At 45.5% G+C, this 20,055-nt stretch overlaps 1 protein-coding gene across 1 annotated transcript in view; it reads left to right on the top strand.

Annotated features, from left to right (window-relative positions):
- The first annotated feature begins 2,166 nt into the window (after positions 1 to 2,166).
- Positions 2,167 to 20,055, top strand: part of ERCC3 (excision repair cross-complementation group 3) — a 29,566-nt gene continuing 11,677 nt past the window's right edge. Inside the window, exons 1-10 of the mRNA XM_012649933.1 lie at positions 2,167 to 2,227; positions 2,540 to 2,745; positions 3,408 to 3,644; positions 5,342 to 5,391; positions 5,807 to 5,942; positions 6,127 to 6,291; positions 6,774 to 6,978; positions 8,561 to 8,875; positions 12,723 to 12,907; positions 17,903 to 18,105. Of these exons, the coding sequence (XP_012505387.1) occupies positions 2,200 to 2,227; positions 2,540 to 2,745; positions 3,408 to 3,644; positions 5,342 to 5,391; positions 5,807 to 5,942; positions 6,127 to 6,291; positions 6,774 to 6,978; positions 8,561 to 8,875; positions 12,723 to 12,907; positions 17,903 to 18,105 (1,730 nt within the window). The 5' untranslated portion in view covers positions 2,167 to 2,199. The remainder of the gene's footprint in view (positions 2,228 to 2,539; positions 2,746 to 3,407; positions 3,645 to 5,341; positions 5,392 to 5,806; positions 5,943 to 6,126; positions 6,292 to 6,773; positions 6,979 to 8,560; positions 8,876 to 12,722; positions 12,908 to 17,902; positions 18,106 to 20,055) is intronic.

Consider the following 20,055-nt stretch of genomic DNA (forward strand, 5'->3'; position numbering starts at 1 on the left):
GATGGTTGATTGGATCTATAAGCCACATACCTAATCTCTTGCAAATAAATGGCTGTCCAGCCACATCCTAGTGTTTTCTCCAGAGCATATGTTCTCATTTTTTACAATATGAGTATGCTAAAAATTATCCAAATCTTTGAGTTCTGGTTCTTTTTGTTTAACAATTCCTTCTTAAGCTTCCAGTTCTTCACTGTGAAATGTCCCCAGTCCTTGGACCTTTTCTATACCTACATTCATTCCCTATGCGATTTCAACCAATTCTATAGCTTCAATACCATAGATACGTTGCCAGTTCCAAAATTCATATTTCTAGGTCTCTGAACTTCAGACTCATATCAGACTTCCTTTTTGACACTTCATTTAATTGTCTAATAGGCCATTGCTATGGATTGAATTGCATCCTTCACCAAATTCATATGTTAAGCCCTGACCCCCAATGTGACTATTTGAAGATAGGGCCTGTGAAGAGATAACAAAGGATAAAAGGACAAAAGGGTAGGATCCTAATCCAACAGCACTTCCTTATGAAAAGAGGAAGAGACACGGGAGTTCTTTCTATGCCTTGTAAGGACACAACAAGAAGGCAGCCATCTGCAAGCCAGGATGTGGGCCCTCACCAGGAACTGAACTCTACTGGACCTTATTCTTGGATTTCCTAGCCTCCAGAACCGTGAGAAAATAAATGTATGTTGTTTAAGCCATGCAGTCTGTGGTGTTTTGTTATGGCAGGCTAATACAGCCACTCCCACTCGATATGTCCAAAACCATTCTCCAAACCTGTACCTTCCCCAAGTACATCATCAGTTTTGAAGTTGCTCAAGCCAAAAATCTTGGTTATCCTTTACTCCTCTTTCACTTCCCATATCAAGTCAGCCAGCAAATCCCATCTACTCTACCTACAAAATAAAGAATTGAACCACTTTTCATCACCTTTACCCTTACCACCCTGGCAAAGCCAGCAGTTTCTCAACTGGACTGGTGCAGTAGCTGCCCTTGGCCTTGTAAAATCTATCTTCAAAAGAGCAGCTAGGGCAGGCGCAGTGGCTCACGCCTGTAATCCTAGCACTCTGGGAGGCCGAAGCGGGTGGATTGTTTGAGCTCAGGCGTTCAAAACCAGCCCGAGCAAGAGCGAGACCCTGTCTCTACTAAAATTAGAAAGAAATTAATTGGACAACTAAAAATACATAGAAAAAATTAGCCGGGCATGGTGGCGCATGCCTGTAGTCCTAGCTACTCGGGAGGCTGAGGCGGGAGGATTGCTTGAACCCAGGAGTTTGAGGTTGCTGTGAGCTAGGCTGACGCCATGGCACTCTAGCCCGGGCAACACAGTGAGACTCTGTCTCAAAAAAAAAAAGAGCAGCTAGTGTAATCTTTTAATACTAAATCAGATTGTCATTTTTTCTGCTCAAAACTCTCTTGTGGTTTCTCATTTCATAATAAAACCCAAAGTTCTTGCCATTACCAACAAGGCTCTCCAGCCGTCTCAACCTTGAACATCAGAATCATTTGGAGGGCAAGATTGTTGGCCCCACCTTCAATTTTTTTGATTCAATTGGTCTGGGATGCCGCCAGACGCTTTCCATTTGCCATTATAATCCGTTTTAACCAGTTTCCACGGGATGTTTTTGCGGTCAGGAGACCCGGCTTTGAGAACCAGTGTTTGGCTTGCACTGCACCGCGCCCCTCCCTTCCAAGCCACCCTGCCGCCCTGTTTCTAATTAAATGCAAACGTGTGTGGATCTCACGTTTGTGCTTTCCGCCCTGCTCCTCCCTTGGTACTTATAAAGGACATCGTTTCACTTTCCTCAGATCTCTGCTCACATAACACCACTTCAGGACGTATTCAGGGACCACTCTCTTTAGAATGGCACTGCCAGTCACTCTGAGCCCCCGTTAATTCTTCCTCAGAGCACTGAACACTACATTTATTTGTTTATTGCCCATATAGCTCCGTTAGAATTCAAGTTCCAGAAGGACTATGCTTTTAATTTGTCCACTGCACAGGTACTCGATAAATACACTATTTCATTGAAATTCTAGAGGAACGAACCGGGTAGGAAAGGGCCCGGCGCCCAGAGGCGGGACTTCCTGTGTGGACGCCGAAAGAGCTTCCTGCGTGAGCCGGAAGTTCCTCTGAGAGCCGACGCGCCCTGGGAGCCTCGGCGACCGCTGTACGTGCTGCCTGCTGCCGCCGTGGCCATGGGCAAGAGAGACAGGGCCGAGCGCGGTGAGACGTGGCGCGGGCGCGCTCGGGCTTCCCTGCACTCGCCGCTCTCTGTCAGAGCTGCTCCGGGCTTCTCGGCGGCGGCCGACCCGCAGGCCCTCCCGCGAGCACACCGGGCCCCGCCGTCGGGGGGAGATGCCGAGGCTGGGCGCAGCCCGGCGAACTGGGCGGGGTAGGAGGCCGTTGAGGGACGCGATGCCCGCGGGATGCGGGAGGCGCTTGGCTAGGAGTGCGTGGCGCGGGTGAAATGTCGCCAGGCAGTGTGGAGGGAATCCTGGGCGCCTGCTGGCCTCACTTCTGTGTCGGTGTCTGCAGACAAGAAGAAGTCCAAGAAGCGGCACTACGAGGATGAGGAAGAAGATGAAGACGACGCCCCTGGCAACGACTCTCAGGAAGCGGTTCCCTCGGCGGCCGGGAAGCAGGTGGATGAGTCTGGCACCAAAGTGGATGAATACGGCGCCAAGGACTACAGGGTGCAGATGCCGCTGAAGGACGACCACACCTCCAGGCCTCTGTGGGTGGTAAGTGTGCCCTCAGCCAGGGCAGGGCCCGGGAGTTCGTGGAGTGGCAGTTACGCCTCGGGCATTCGCAAAGCCGGTGTGAAATGCGGGATCTCCCCCTCACACTGGAAGAGGCGGCTTTCGTCCAGCACGTTTGAACAGCCAGAGGTAGGAACGAGCGGCTACCACACGTGTGCGGGCGGGACCTGAGCTTCTGATGTCTGTATTTACTCTCCCTCCCTTTCTAGCCCTACCCCATGTTAGAAGGTACTTTTAGTCTGCCCAATAAATAGCATTTATCATGTAACAAATTATTTTCCCATTTTTCAAAATTAAGGGGAGACATATTGGTAGCCAGCTTTTGATCAACTTAAAATCATTAATGTTCTGCAGTCAGTTAAAGACTAGCCAAAGGGTTACTTGAGGATAGCCAGTATGGTGGGCGTTCCCTAGGCAAATAGTGGGAAACAGCTACTGACTTTGGAAACCTTTTTTTCTGTTTTTGTGTACTCCACTGTATCCGATCAAAGTAGCAGGCCTCCCAGTTGTCTGAAGGAGAGTTCGCAAAAATATCTCTGGCGTTGGGCCCTTTCTTCTTTCTTCGTAATGGTATGGGAAAGAGTTTAATAGTCTCTGGAACTCATTAATTTCTTTCTTGGTTGTGTCCATTTGGTGTTTCTCAGGCTCCTGATGGCCATATTTTCTTGGAAGCCTTCTCTCCAGTTTACAAATATGCCCAAGACTTCCTGGTGGCTATTGCAGAGCCAGTGTGCCGACCAACCCATGTGCATGAGTACAAACTAACTGCCTACTCCCTGTATGCAGCTGTCAGTGTTGGGCTGCAAACCAGTGACATCACTGAGTATCTCAGGAAGCTCAGCAAGACTGGAGTCCCTGATGGAATTATTCAGTTCATTAAGGCAAGTAGGGGCTGAGGCTAGCAATTACCTCTGCCTTGGTAGTGTAGTAATAGCTGGGATGGGGGTACGTGTTGTTAGCCTGCGGCAGCCATGAAAATGTGCCATTCAGCTCTTCTGTAGGGAGCATAATAACTGATTACCCCAGCTGTTACCCTTCTGGATCCAGTATTGTGTTATGGCTGAGGCCAGCTTCTCCCAAGCTGCTTCCCGCCATGGGTACTAACAAGGTGAGGCTACTAATTCAGGCCCATTCTGGCCAGGGTTATTTGGGAATGCAGCCCACAGTGGGTGGTGCTATGGACTGGATTCTGTTCCCCTCAAATTTATATGTTGAAACCCTAATCTCCAGTGTCACTGTATCTGGAATATGAAAGTAATTGAGACAAAATTCAGTCCTAAGTGTGGGGCCCTGATCCAGTAGAGGTTACTGTTCTCATAAGAAGAGATACTGGAGAGCTCTCTTTCTCTCTCCCTGTCATGTGAGTATACAGTGAGAAGGTAGAGGTGACTGTCCACAAGGCAGGAAGAGAACCTTCACCAGAAACCAAATCAGCTGGTACCTTGATCATGGCCTTCTAACCTCTAGAACTCTGAGAAATAAATTTCTATTGTTTAGAAATATTGTTACCACCCAGTCTATGGTATTTTGTTATGGCAGCCCAGGCTGGCTAATATGGGTGGGAAACTCCATCTAAGGCAAAATACTGGCATGAGACCAAGAGTCAACAAGTTCCATCAGAGAAAGTCACAAAAAACTCAGAATGTTGAAGTGGAAAGGGTTCCATGTGAACTGCAATTGAACATGCTTGGGTTTCTTCTGAGAGATAGATGAATACCATTTAGAAGAGATGGACAGTAGCTTTCTTTGCTTTTGGCTGATCTAGAGAGAGTCAGATTCACACCTCCAAATCTGGAGTGACAGAAGAGTACCACAGGCATCCAGTATCATACTGCAGCCAATCCCACAGTAGCTACGGGAGCCATAGGGAGAGTTCTCTTGTAATGTGGAAGAGTGCCCAGGGAGAGGGTGCTACACCTAGCTGGAATGAGCCGCATCAGCATCATGGCTTTGCCCAGTCTTGGCTGGCAGCCGCCTGCAGGGATGTAGGTGCTGGTGTGGTGCTGTGACGGGTCAAAGGGATGGCCGTGGGGTGGGCAGCCCCCCAAGGTCTGGTCTGAGTTTCATGGCTGCACACAACCTTTGCTGCATTCCTTTCTAAAGATTGTTGGGTACTTGGGAGGATTTAAGCTGTTTTCTCTGCCACGAAGACACTTAACATTCTAGTTGGGGAAATAACATTGGTGAAGAGGCCAGGAGGCTTTGCATTTTACTTACGCAGCAATTACTGAGCGCAAACTGTGTCCTGGGAGCTGTCGTAATACATGTGGTGGGATGAGCTCCAGATTAGGGTGGAGACTGTGGGAATGGAGAGAGAAGGGAAGAATACAAGGGAAATTTTAAGTAGTGTTTCATAAATTAAGCGATGTGCATCAGAATTAGCCAGGCAGAAAGCAAAGGCCAATGGAAAAAGTTCAGTGTAGGCAGATCTGACCCCTTTAGGATTTCAGGTGGGCTTTGCCTAAAGTGAAATGAAGTCTTTACTTGGTTGGTAGGGTAAGATGTGACCTGTATGAACATGTTCTGTGGGAGCTGCTCATTGCTTATTGTGCCTGTTTGGTATTGTCTCTATTTGTAGTTGTGTACTGTCAGCTATGGAAAAGTCAAGCTGGTCCTGAAGCACAACAGGTAGGAGATTCCATGACAGGTCTGCCCCAAGACACTTACCCTCTGTACGCCAGGTGGAAGGTGCTAGTAATGTTTATGGACAGTCTGTGCCTCTTTCTCAGTACCCTGAAGCACAGATAAGGACTAGGAGATGGGCCCAGACTGGAAATGCGTTCACTGGCCAGTGTGTTTCCCATAGCAGTGGAGCTGGGGCTCAGATCCCTGCTTACTTGATTTCAGGGTGGGGCTTTGCCCACACTCTCAAATTATATTATGGCCAGCAGCTCATAGCTCAGATTTGGCAAAGGGTTGGGGGTAGTGAGAGAGTGGGGAGAGTCATGAGGATTCTATTTCCAGACTATCTAATGAATGAGTAGTGGAATCGTCTAGAAGTGCTTACTGGTCAGTAGGTACCATCTTCCTCCCCTGCTTGTAGGTACTTTGTTGAAAGCTCCCACCCTGATGTCATCCAGCATCTCCTCCAGGACCCAGTGATCCGGGAATGCCGCCTGAGGAACTCTGAAGGGGAGGCCACCGAGCTCATCACAGAGACTTTCACAAGCAAATCTGCTGTATGTGGGCTCCTGGGTCACCCTTGGGGGGCCGGGCATTTAGGATTTCAGCTCGGGTGTCTTTCATCTAGCACTTGCAACCTAGCAGCCCTGCTGTTTTCTCCCCCTTACAACTTCAACCCTTGCTTGATTACAACGGAATTAAGTATCATGTGCAAGTCCAGAGCCTACCTTTCTCTTACAGATTTCTAAGACTGCTGAAGGTAGCAGTGGGCCCTCCACTTCCCGAGTGACAGATCCACAGGGTAAATCTGACATTCCCACAGACCTGTTTGACTTTTATGAGCAAATGGACAAGGATGAAGAAGAAGAAGAAGAGACACAGACGGTATCTTTTGAAGTCAAGCAGGTCAGCGAATGTCCCCTCCTGGTTCCTTCACTAAACTGTGTCAGAAGCCAGTCCAGCCCTCTGTCAGCTCTGCCCGTAGTCTGTGCGAGGAAGGGATCCCTGTCAATTCCTGAGTTGCTTTCTCCTTTTTGGTGTTGGTGGGCCAGGCATAGCATCATTTCTTCTGGTGGAGCTGGATCCAAGTGTCCTCCTCCTTAGGCTGGTAGTCTGGTAGGCTGGTCTTCACAAGCTCCCAAGGAGATGCGAGAAACAGTGGCAGAGGGTCAGTTTGGCTGCTGATTAGATTTCATTATGACAGTGTTGATAGTTTGGGTTGCTTTTCTATGCTTTAACCCAGCTGTTACCGAGCATTATGTAAAATTATGGAAGTCTAGATAAAATGCCATTTTTTTGACCATTGGGCCCAATGGAATGTGTGGTAGTTTTGAGCATGCCTTGGGGTTAACAAGATTTTAAAAACCTCCTTCCTGCTCACTTCCCAGGAAATGATTGAGGAGCTCCAGAAACGTTGCATCCACTTGGAGTACCCTCTGTTGGCAGAATATGACTTCCGGAATGATTCTGTCAACCCTGATATCAACATTGACCTGAAACCCACAGCTGTCCTCAGACCCTATCAGGAGAAGAGCTTGCGGAAGATGTTTGGGAACGGGCGTGCACGTTCGGGGGTCATTGTTCTTCCTTGTGGTGAGTGATAACGTGAAGGAAGAAGGAGGCCAGGCTGCTCTGTCTGAATTTGCCAGCTGCCTCCCGCTTGCTTTCTGCACCTTTCCCTAAATTACACCTTGCCAGGAAATAGCCAAGGTCAGGTGACCCCCCTGATTCATGACTTGACAAATATTTACCGAGTGCTTGCTGTGTGTGGGGCCCTGGCCTGGGCACTAGGGTATAGTGGTGGCTAGAACAACACTCCTGACATCGTGGAGCTCATTGCACTGGGGTGGAGACGGATGGTAAGCAGATTGACTAAACAATGTATAAAATCTTGGGTGGTGATGGAGTCGGTGAAGAAAAATAGACCAGGTGAGGGGTAAGACTGTGCAGATGGCAAGGGGCTGTTTTATGTAGTGGGTAAATTCTTGTTCTTGAAATAGTCTTGGGAGTTGTGTATTTGGAGACTCCCTAATACAGAAACTTTCCTTGTTGGACGGCTTATGATGGTGTGCAAGTTTAAGAAAAGGTGGTAGCAGCTCCCTGGCACCTGTCTGACCTCGCTTGTCCTCAGTAATGTCAGATCCTGGTCTAGGTTCTCAGCCAGAAGCCATGACAGACTCACCTGGGGGCCCCACTCTTAATTTACAGAGGCAAAGTCTCCAGGGGAGAGGAGGTTCTTTTATTTTTTTGAGACAGAGTCTCACTGTATTGCCCGGGCTAGAGTGCCTTGGCGTCAGCCTAGCTCACAGCAACCTCAAACTCCTGAGCTCAAGCGATCCTCCTGCCTCAGCCTCCTGAGTAGCTGGGACTACAGGCATGCGCCACCATGCCCAGCTAATTTTTTCTATTTTTAGTAGAGACGGGGTCTCCCTCTTGCTCAGGCTGGTCTCGAACTCCTGACCTCAAGTGATCCTCCCACCTTGGCCTCCCAGAGTGCTAGGATTACTCCTGGAGTGCTAGAATTACAGGCATGAGCCACCGTGCCCAGCCAAGGAATTTCTTTTTTTCAAAGCTCCATGGGTCATTTTGATGGTAAAAGAAGAATTTCTGTTTAAAGGAATAGCTTGGTTTTTATCTTGATCTTCAGATGGGGGATGGTAGTAAACTCAGAAGCACCTGGAATTTGATCTCCTCTGTCTTTTCCAGTGACATACGCACTTAGTGGATTGCTGCGTTCTCAGCCCCGTTTGTTTGCTGTGTGATGATAATAGCGGTGTCGGGGCTCTGTGTAGGCACGCTGTGCCCCAGCAGCATCACTGTCCTATGGCCTTTGGCAGGGTACTCCTCAGCTGTAGTTTTTCCATCTTTAAAATGGCAATGACAGGAGTATCTTTTCTCACTGGCTTGTTTTGAGATTTTCACATCTAAACGAGATGCATGCGAAGTGCTGCAGGAGCACCTGTCACCTGCTGGTTCTCACGTGTGTGTAAAATGGGCCATCTCCTACTTATAAAAAAGAAAACAGAGGCTAGAGCAGTAAGTGCCTCACAGATGTCAGCTGTAAGGACTGTTATAAGACATTTTCCTAGATTCCTATGCTAATGACTCATTCGGCCTGTCCCTGTCTTTTGTTTCAACCTGGCCTTGGGTAGAATCGCCCTCCGGTTTCTTGTAGGTGCTGGAAAGTCCCTGGTTGGTGTGACTGCTGCATGCACTGTCAGGAAACGCTGTCTGGTGTTGGGCAACTCAGCGGTGTCTGTAGAACAGTGGAAAGCCCAATTCAAGATGTGGTCCACCATCGATGACAGCCAGATCTGCCGCTTCACTTCCGACGCCAAGGACAAGCCTATAGGCTGCTCCATTGCCATTAGCACCTACTCCATGTTAGGCCACACCACCAAAAGGTCCTGGGAGGCTGAGCGAGTCATGGAGTGGCTCAAAACCCAGGAGTGGGGCCTCATGATCTTGGATGAAGTGCACACCATCCCAGGTAAGCAGGCTGAAGCTGAGCTGTCCACTAATTGTACTGGTGAAAACTGATTTCCAGTTGTTGGGTTAGGGGAGGGACTGTTGTGTAGTCCACCCAACTGGCTAGTAAAGCTTTTAAATAGTTTTGCTGGGTAAAGCTTTTAAATAATTCTTAAGCATGGGATGGGGATGTATACAGTCGCAGCTTCCTTAATCACTGGCTCAGAGTAGTCAGTAAGACAATATTTCCTTCCTTCATATTTCTTATTGGTACAGCCCAATTTGCCCTTAACCCATTTTTATGGCCCTGTGAAAACTGGGCTAGGAGCACTGAAAAACCCTTGCTGTAGTGGTGGTGTGTTTTATTTAAAGGCTAAAGTATTGATCTTTAGTCAATATGTAATAAAAATCCTATTTCTCCAAGTATTGCAGGGAAACCCTTTTTTTTTTAGCAGCTTTATTTATTTAACTTATATACCATAAAATCACCCATTATGCATGTACAATCCACTGAGTTTTAGTAAATCTATGGAGTTGTGCAACCATCACCATGATCCTGTTTTAGAACAGCTCCCTCATACCCATTTGCAGTCAATCCCTGTTTTTCTCTGTAGTCTCAGGCAACCACTGAACCGCTTTCTGAGTCTATAGATTTGCCTTTTCTGGAGATTTCATATAAACAGAATTATACAACATATATTTTCTTGTGTCTGGCTTCTTCCACTTTGCATAATGGTTCCTCCATGTCGTAGCATTTATCAGTAGTTTGTTTCTTTTATTGATGCATAGTATTCTAAGCAAACCTTTCTTGATAAAAACAGATGAAGGGATTAAGAGGAACAGTTTAAGATAAATTAAGTCTAAAATAGGGTTTACTCTGAATAAAATGAAATCTGAGGCATTTTCACATACAGCTTTCAAAATGGCCCCAGTGTCTGGTTCTTTCTGTGTAATGTGAGCTCCTCCAGCACCTGTGGGTTTCTGAAGATGCCTAGAGATGTTTACAGCTGGCTAGGTAGGGATCAGGGGTCTTTCTGGTGGAAGCAGCAGGGCACAGGCCCTGTGGTGGGAAAGTACTTGGAATATTCAGACGACACTGGGTGGCTGCGCAGCCAGAGAAGAGGAGAGGAAGAGTAGTCAAGGCTGAGGAAGGATGGAGGTATTGGGGCAGCTCTCTGGGGCCTTGTAGCCATAGTAAGGAGTTTGGCTTGTACTCTGAGTGAATGGGAAGCCATCTAAGGGATTTGAGCAAAGAGATGAGTTTGTGGAATCCCAATAAGAGGCGTGAGCCAGTGAGCATGAAGTAAGGGTGAAGGTATCATCGGACTCTGGGTATCTGTCTTGTGAAGCTTCAGTGACAATATAATGCTGGCCCCACAGATCAGTGGTTATCGGGGGTGGAGGCTGGTGAGGCATGATTGTAAAGGGAGAGTATGGGGGAGTTTTTTGAGGTGATGGGTAGGTCTGTACCCTGATAATGGTGATGCCTACACAAATGTATTCAGGTTAAAATTCATAGAACTGACCTTCCCCCCAAAATCTCAGTTTTACTGCAATAATTTAAAAACCAAACTAAAAAAAAAGATTAAAGGAAGGGTGGGTATTGGGTTTGCTAGGATTGAAAATTGATGATACAGAGAATCACTGCCTACAAATGAGTTTAATTGCTTTGTAGCAGTTTTGTTGGAGGCTGTGTTTGAAGCTTGGGCGGGCTTGAGGCTTTCTGCTCTATTCCATATTTGGTATATGTTGATGTTCTTTAACCTGTGCCCTGCATCCCAGCGGGTGGCAGCACACACTTGGGGTTGGTTATCTGATGACAAGGACGTAAGGTGCACCCCACACCATTCCTGATTATGACGTGTGTCTGCATGTTTTTCTCTTGTCTGGCTCACTGGATCAGTTTGTCTGTGGTTGGGTTGAACCAGCTTGCCCTAAGGGATTTTGAGTTTGAGCCTCATAAGTGCCATGACCTGGCCATGCTTACTGGCCCTGAGAGAAAATAAGGAAATGTTAGTCAATCAGTAAGTTTCCTGCCTGCTCAACGTCTGCCACGCTGGGTTAGGTAGAATGATCCATCTTAGAGAGTTATCTCAAAAGGTAAAGATTGCTGTGCTCTTGTATAGCTGTTTCAAAAGGAACTCTATCAGGTCTTTTATTAATAAGAAATTTGTATTACAGTACTTACATATATTAAGTGCTTCCTGTGTATTGGGCATTGTACCAGTTTCATCATTTCAACAGGTATTTATTGAGAACCTACCAAGTCCAAGTACTGTGATTGGCACTGGAGACAAAGTGGGAGGGACAGTCAAACAATCATACAAATAAATGTCAAATGACAACCATGACATAATGTTGAGTGATACAAGTGTGTACTGTGATTTCATTTATATGAAGTTCAAAAAGGAGGCAGACTCCTGTCTGCTGACTGAAGTCAGAGTAGTGGTTCTCTCAGGGGAGAGTGGTGCTGGTCGTTGACAGGAGGGGTCAGGGAGAGACCTCTGGGTGCCAGAACACTCCATATCCTAATCTGGGTGGCTCCGTAGGTGTGTGCCTGTGGAAAAATGTATTGATCCGTACACTGCATTGTATGTGAGTTATTCACTTGTGACAGCTGTTACAGCTGTAGGAGGATGTAATAGAAGGATATGACTAGGTTTGCAGGTAAGTTGCCAGTGTCCAGGCAGGGTCTTGCCTCATCCTTCCCTTGGGTCAATGTGCTGCCTCCTTCGGGCTCCCGTTAGTTTGGCTACCATGTCCCTCTAGCTTAATGGGGAGCCTGGTCTGTGGTCCTTGGCTATTGTTTTTTGGAACCAGCAGTCTTTCCTTGGAGATAATTCTGACACTGGTTTCGTTTGTTTTGTGTATTGTGTGTCTTTTTGTCTGTGTTTGCACATAGTGTGTGTGCCAGCTGTTAAGTTTCAGTATGTGAAACTGTAAGAACTATACATATACTTAGCGTTAGATAATCCTCTGTTATTTTAACGTTCTTAACGTTTTTGATTTGTGTTTTGGTGCATTCTGGCTTCTTTTTCCTTAGATTGCTGTGTCTGTTTATTTGCTGAAGTATCATTAGCCCTACCTTTAATTATTTTGTAAGATAAGCATGACTTAAACATCTCAACCTTCCTTCGGAGTATTAGAATTTTTAAAAGGTGAGCCCATGGAAACCTATATGTTAGATCTTTTAAGATGAACCTTCATCCCATTTATGTGTTCATTTTATTTGACAAATCAGAAGGAATTGTATTAATAACATTCAAAAGAAAGGCAGAAGGAGGAAGTTGCTGGTTTACCAAAGTGACTGTAGTTGGTAAGTTTGGAGAGGGGAGTTTGCTGAAGTGGGTGGAGTGTGCCTGCGACTTCATCTCTCCCTTGGGCTTGGCTTTCTCTCTGGTTTCTAGGAAGATGGTAGGAAGTTGAGCAGAGCTGGCTCCTTTCATTTCTCTCTCCCCCCAGGTCCCCAACTATCTTTTCTGTACCTGGGTACAAGTTTCAGGGTGAATGAAATGCATGCATAATTTAGAGCTTAATGGTATCATAAATGTTGTAGATCATGTTTCAGATTGCCATCTGTGCTCTGCTGATAACCTAGCTGTTGTGAGGAGAATGCTGCGGTTCTCTAACTTGGAGCTTCCTCAAAGTCATTTCTCCTTGTTCTCCTTTTTGTTGTCTTTTGGACAGGTCTAAAAGTGATGATGAAGTGTTCTCATCTAGCCATTTTTGTCTGGAGCCAGTTTCCCATGGTCCCGAAACCCAGGGGTTAGCCCATGTGGTGTCACAGGCCACCGTTAAGTGGCAAGGCTGGGTGTGGTACTTGAGCATTTTAAAAAGTGACAGAGTGAATGCTCCCATTGTTTCCCCAGCCAAGATGTTCCGACGGGTGCTGACCATCGTGCAGGCCCACTGCAAACTGGGTTTGACTGCAACCCTCGTCCGGGAAGATGACAAAATTGTGGACTTAAACTTTCTGATTGGGCCTAAGCTATACGAAGCCAACTGGATGGAGCTGCAGAACAACGGCTACATCGCCAAAGTCCAGTGTGCTGAGGTACCTGGGCTCAGGCTGGGTGGCTGTCTGAGGGAGGGACTCCACCCTTGGACAAAGGGAAATGATCAGGTTGATTCCTTGTGGACAGATGCACAGGTCAGGGCCCAGGCCAGCCTGCTGCTACCTCATTCAGTACCCTCAGTCACCCTATGAGGGGGCAGTGCTATACCCACTTCACAGATGAGCAGAACAAAATCCCTTGTGCCAGATCTCAGTCACGGGTAAAGATGCTAGTCCAAAGTCCAAGTCCACGGGGTCCAAAGTCCGTGCTCCTCCTCCTTGCTGTGAGTGAACTCTTTGGGCGCTTCCCGCCCCACCCTACCCTAAGGGAATTCTGGGGGGTTCTGCATGGGCAACCTCCTGGGCCACCCCAGTGTCAAGCCTATTGGTTTTGATGCCCCAAGAAGGCAGCCTATGATCTTGATCATTTTCTTTCTAGCACACATTCTCCATACGGTTCTGTAATGAATACCTGCACAAGTGTATGCTAAAAATCCATGTTCAAAGGTTAATCTTCTCAGATGGAACAACAAAAGTTCTTTCTGCCACCTTAAAATGACTGTCTGTCATTGGCTAGAGTAGGGTGCCTCTGTCCTGAGGTGGTGAAAAGGGGCCTCTTAGATGAAGGCAAGTGGGAGGAACCTGTGCAGATGGACTTGCTCTCTTGGAACAAGTCCTTACCCTTTGGTTGTATCTGCGTGATCAACACCCATTAAGAAGCAGCATTGCCAGACCTTGGAGGCTCTCTGCTCCTCTCTGGTTGTGTCCCCTGCCTGTCAGGGGTAACCACTATCATGGAACTTATAAATGTCATTCTCATGCTTTTCTTTATTATATTACCTCCTATGTATATTTCCTTAACATATGTTTGCCTGATTTTTTTAAAACAAATTTACGTAAATGGGGATCAGGTTATAAATGGTCTTGTTTGACTTCTGTCTTTTCTCAATGTTTGTATTCCTTGCCTAATGCATTATTCCTTTGATTATGTGTGTAGCTATAGTTTATTCCTTTAGATTGTTGTGTAATATTCCATGGTACAAATACACCACAATGTGATATATATATAATGGAATACTACCCAGCAGTAAAAGAAATATCTTTTCTAATGTTCATAGACATTTAAGTTGCTAAGTTGTCTTTTTTTTTTTAACAGCTTTGTTGGGATATAATTTACACACCATAAAATTTACCCGTTTAAGTGTACTATTCTGTGATGTCAGTAGATGTAAAGAGCCATGCAGCTGTCCCCGCAACCTGGTTTTAGACCATTTCTACCACCCCAGAAAGTTCCCTTGTGCCTGTTTGCAGTGATCCCTGCTTCTGCTCCCAGCCCTAGGCAACCACTGATTTATTTTTTGTCTCTACGTATTTGGAACTTAGGGTTTTTTTTACTATTACGACATTGTTGCTGCAAATATTTTTGTCCCTATTTCCTAGGGCCCTTGTGTAAGAGTTTCTCTAAAGCAGTGTGATTCACACTGTCGACTGTGACCCCACAGTAGGGTGGTGAAATCATTTTAGTGGGTTGTGACCAGTAGTATGTAGAATCTACCAGAATTATAATACTTAGTAAGAATATGTATTGTTTCATAAAACTGTGTGTGCGTGTGTTTGGTTTGTGGTGTAAAGCAGTCCAAGGGTGGAAGCCACTGCCTTGCAGGTGTACCTAGGAGCAGTATCGCTGGTGGAAGGGTCTGTGGGTGTTCAGTTTCCTAGTCATGTCCTGCTGTTACCAGTAGTCAGGGGTAAGTGAGGTTACACTATGTCTCCTCCAACACCTAATAGTGAATTTTTTCTTTTAATTTTTGCTAATCTGATAAGTGTGAAATGATATCCCTTTATAGTCTGAATTTGTATTTTCCTATTTATTAATGACATGTTTATGGGCCATTTGTGTTTCATATTCTGTGAAATGTAGGGTTTTAAAGACTTTACTGTGAATAAACAATTGCTTTGGCTATAAAGAACTGGACACTCTAATAAACTCTCAACAGGGCATCACCCAGAGGGAGCCAGAAAGTGTAATAGCAGTACATTTTGAGCTCAGCACAGTGTTTGGCACATACCAATGGCTCATAATTGCACAAGGATGATGACATAAAGCAACTGTGATGATCACACTGAAGTGGTGCTGGTCACAACCAAAAGCTCAGAGCCTGTCAGCACAGGTTTTGTGGTCTGTGCCCATGCAAAAGCTTCCAGAGGATCCTTTGCATCTGTATACAGCCTTGAGACCTTTGGAACTCACGGCACTTCAGTATATTTGCTGGAGCTGCCTTTAACTTATTAGCAGCACCAAGCACAGGATCTAGCATGGAGGGGCCCTTGGGAGTATTACTATCATTCTTACCTACATGCTCAGACTACCCCAGATTTGACCAGTGGGACACACCCTTCCACTTGGCTCCTGTGTCCATTTGACATGTCCTTGCAGAGCAAGATTATTTCAGGCTCATCTGGTGCCTCCCGCCCCCTGGCCATGGACTCAGCCATTTCTCCAAGGAACCGTGGGTCCTTTTAGTAGAGAATAGAATTTAAAAATCAAGATCTGGGTGCTAGGTGTGTTCATTACTACTAGGATGTCACTGGTCTACTAACTCAGATGAGGACAGAGCCGGAAAGTGTGAGCGTATGAGTGTACATATGTGCATGTGCACAAATCTGTGCCTATTTTGTCATCTGTCTATAATAAAACATGCGTTTATAGCAATAACTCCAATGTAATCCAGTGTCACAGATTTCATTTGAACTTTCCCTCTTTCCGTATTTGTCATTCCTTTCCCAGTGAGAAAGTTGGCTTCCATTATTCATAATAGAGACTTCCTTATTTGCTTAATCCTAGAATATACATAAAAGAATTTCAGAATTGCTAACCAATACCACTGTAAAAAACAAAAATAGAATTCAATATCTGGTTACAATTCTTTTTGTCTGTGGCCTGAGGGTATAAAGTCCAAGTACTATATTTCAGCTGTTTAAAAGTTATTTAGTTTGGTTCTTCCACCCCCACTTCTGTATGGTTATGATATTCCTTTGAAATTTGGTTACGTTCATTTGTTTTTATTTTTATTCCATTTTTGTTCTGCCACCCATTTCCATCCTTGTTGATATTTTATGTTCATCGTGATGTGGTTCTGAACCATAGAAAAGTCTACTTCGAGGAGCATCCCTCTTCCCCACCCTCCTACCACTCCCCTCTGAGCCACACTCTCATCATTTCTGTTGATTCTTCCTGTATTTCTTTTGCACAAATGGGCAGATGGTGGGCATTTTCTCATTTCCTCTTCTTTCCTACACAAAAGGTAGCAAGCATACTGTAGACACTCTTGTGCACTTTGCTTTTTTCACTTAACAACAAATCTTGGAAATCATAGCATTTCATAGAGGTCTTTCTGACTCTTCTTTACAGCTGCAGTGTATGCCATTGTGTGGCCATGACATAGTTTATACAACCTCCCTCTTGTGTTTGTGCATTTAGATGTCCAACAGTTTTCAATTATAAACAAGTCTGCAGTGAATCACCTTGTGTGTGTTTGTGTTGCTTGAAGTGTATCTTCAGACTAAATTGGGAGTGGGATTTTAAATGGAGTGGTCAGAAAAGGCCCCCTGAGGTCCATTTGAGCAAAGATTTGAGGGAGTGTGGCATGTTGGTCTCTGGCGGCAGCCCTGAGGCAGGGCTGCTGTGGTCGGGGGAGGAGCAGCAGTGAGCACAGCAGGGACCATGACTTGTCAGAGCCCACACACTGACAGGCCTTCAGCAAGCCTCCCTGGGTACCCACACTGTCAGAACAGCTCTACTTGTCACCTTTGTGTCACCTCTCCCCTTGTTAGCATCATGGTTCTATAGGAGGAGACCAAGGCATAGAGAGGTTAGTCACTTGTTGAAGGTCACACCAGTAAATGGCTGGGCCAGGATTCATGCTCAGGCAGGCAGCTTGGTTCTAGAACCGCGGCATGCTCTTCTGCTTTTTATTCACTGGAACTCGAGATGATTTTAGGATGCACAAAAGTCTTATTTTATATAATCATTAGTAAACTTAGACAAACAAATAGTGTTGGAGGGTTGAGGTAGATGGATCAGTTGATCTTTAATAACGGATGGTCCATTAATATACTGTGGAATGTCTGCCTGAGTTGTAGCCACTCCCTCATGGCCAAGGTAGAGATGCTTCCCAGTTGCCTGAGGAGGCAGTAGGGACAGCAGGCCTGGCTGGGCCTGATCATCAGGGGGCTTGTCTGTGAAATTTCTTGGATTGTTAATGTCTTCCATCCAGTGTTGCTTTCGCATCATTTAGAATAAATGTGCAGTAGTCTTCCATTCTTTACCCTACCATACCCCTGAGTTTGAGATGATTCTTTATACTAGCCTCTGAGCTTACCAGTCGTAGATTTTTGTGGGTGAGGATTGGGGTTCAGGGTATACAGATGAACGAAGGCTTCTCATACCACATCGCTGCCTGGTAGCCTGGCAGTGAAAGGCTACATGCTGATGGCACCAGGAACCTAACTGAAGCACTCCTGGCCCTGCCGGGAAGAGAGAGAGAGAAAGAGAGAGAGAGAGAGAGAGAGAGAGAGAGAGAGAGAGTGAGAGTGTGTGTGTGTGTGTGTGTGTGTGTGTGTGTGTGTAGGGGGCAGTTCCTAGTAGCAGTGCTGACTAGTGTGTGGTCTGAATGGACGAATTACTGGCACCACTAGTTGAGAATTTGCTTTCCCTCACTTGCAGCTGGTGTGAAAATAATTCTCTGGTTATGATTGCATTTAAAAATCTTTAAGTGATTATTAATATGTGAGAGTGTTCAACATTAAGTGTTTGGTTTGGTTTAGTTTTGTTGTATGCATGTGTGTATTTACAGTTTGACAGTTACAGTGAAATATAATGCACATACCAGTGGTTTGGTTTTGTTTTAAAGCTAATTCTGCCAAATGAAGGGGCTTCAAGAATTTTCAATTGTATGGTGTTAAGAATGACCCCTGACTCTTACTGTTTCACAGGTTTGGTGCCCAATGTCCCCTGAGTTTTACCGGGAGTACGTGGCAATCAAAACCAAGAAACGAATCTTGCTGTACACCATGAACCCCAACAAATTCAGGGCTTGCCAGTTTCTAATCAAGTTTCACGAGAGGAGGAATGACAAGATTATTGTCTTTGCTGACAATGTGTTTGCCTTGAAGGAATATGCCATTCGGCTGAACAAGTAAGAATTAAAAACTTGGAGTTGCCTCCTGGCCAGTATTTATCTTCCCCATTGAGGGTGCAGAAAGTGCCTGTTTTTTTTCTTAAAGCTCTCAGGAACTTAAAGGTCTGATTCTATGTCCCTGGGCCTAGGAACCCAGCGAGACTGAGAAGCAAGTGGTCGGAGTCAGAAGTCAGAGCATATAGAAAAGCAGGCCTGGTCATCCTTATCTCAGAATGCAGGGGCCAGAGAGTTGGACTGAGCTGGGTGGGGCCCTGTCAAAGATCTGGGCTCCAAAGGTGGGTGGGAGTTGGCATCTGGAGTTTCAGGCTGAGTGAGCACTGTGGAAGGAGACCAGGCCAGACCGTATTGTCCAGAGGCTAATAAGGCAAGGTAGGCTGGGCCAGCATCCCAGGAAAGAGCTTTTCAGGAAGTGCTCACCCTGTGTCCTCATGAACCCACAGCCCCACCCAGATATCTGTGTTTAAACCTAGCTTTTGTAAATTCTCTGCCAAGTAAGGAGGAAGAGGCTTGTGCTTCTTTCTGTAGTGAAGTGGGACTTCCAAGTGCTGTAAGTGTCACAGAAGGCAAGGTCCTCTGTGTAGCCAGGTCTTAATTCTTTTTGTGGGAGTGGAAAGGGAAGAATGATTATAGACCAGCTTCTCTTTGGCAATCTCTGTGCTAGGCGTACTATACGTATGTTTTATTTATTCTCACCTTAGCCATGTGAGATTATTCCCATTATATAGATGGGAAAACAGGCATATAAAGATTAAATTTCTCAAATTTCTAAAATAATACTTCTTTTTCAATTTAGAAAGTTTTTCTTTAGCAAAGTTAACATTTAGATTATTATGAAAAACAGCAATTACCTGCTCCTGTCTTCCTATACACAGTTCCTATTCCCATTCCCTGAAGGCAGCCACTTTCAATGCTTTTTTACTGTTTACCTTCATATTTCTAAATAACAGTTTATGTAGGAAGTTCCTGATTATCATTAATTGCCTGTTCCTACTACAGGAGTTGAGGGCTTAGCTTTCTTACATACTCCACTCTCTACCCCATCCCTCTGTTTCTTCTCCCACCATAGTTGCAATACAGTAATAGCACAAGTTGGGGATTAAATTAATATCCAGTGCTACATTGTTTTGACTGTAAAAGTATTGTTCAGCAGAGCCATATAGTGTACTATGATTTCATTTTCTTTTCTGTAAATATTTCTTTTCCCTGGAGTTAATAATTGACTTATTGCTTTTGCTTGATTTTCTATACATTTAATAATTTCTCCTCTCCAGATTCCTCACGTAACCATAAACTCAGTAGAGTCAGGTAATCTCAGTTCATTTTTCTCTCTTTCCCCAGTGAAATCCCCACTAGCACTTCATCTTCCCACTGTGCTCTGGCCTGCTTGCTGTCTAGGCCTCGCCCTGTGGATTCCCTGGACATCTTTCTTTTGTTGGATCGTCTATTTCCCAGTCTCAAGTCTACTTTCTTGCTCGCTCATATTGATGGAGCACATGTTCCATTAGATTCCTGAGAGAAGGAATGTGAGAGGGAAAGTTTTTAAGACTTTGAATGTTTGTAAATCTTCAGGTGACTTTACATTTGATCAGTAGATTAGTTGGGCCTTAGGATTAACATTGGAGCTTCCAGTGAGGCTGCTCACAAGTTGATGCCCTTTGATTCCTCTCTGTATGCTGTATGTGTGGTTGTGTGTTTTCCTTCTCTCAGGAAGCTGTCAGGGTCAAGATGTTAGATCTTCTGAACAACTTCTCCAATTTTCTTATCTTTTTTCTTATTAAATTTTTTTTTGAGACAGGGTCTCACTCTGTGGCCTGGGCTGGTACAGTGGCATGGTAGCATCATCACAGCTCACTACAACCTCAGACTCCTGGGCTCCAGCCTCCCAAAGTGCTAGGATTGCTACCATGTCCACCTTTCTTCTAGTTTTTAATCTCCTTATCTTCTTGC

The sequence above is a fragment of the Propithecus coquereli genome, unplaced genomic scaffold (genome assembly GCF_000956105.1).
Source record: "Propithecus coquereli isolate 6110/MARCELLA unplaced genomic scaffold, Pcoq_1.0 Scaffold307, whole genome shotgun sequence".
NCBI lineage: Eukaryota > Metazoa > Chordata > Mammalia > Primates > Indriidae > Propithecus > Propithecus coquereli.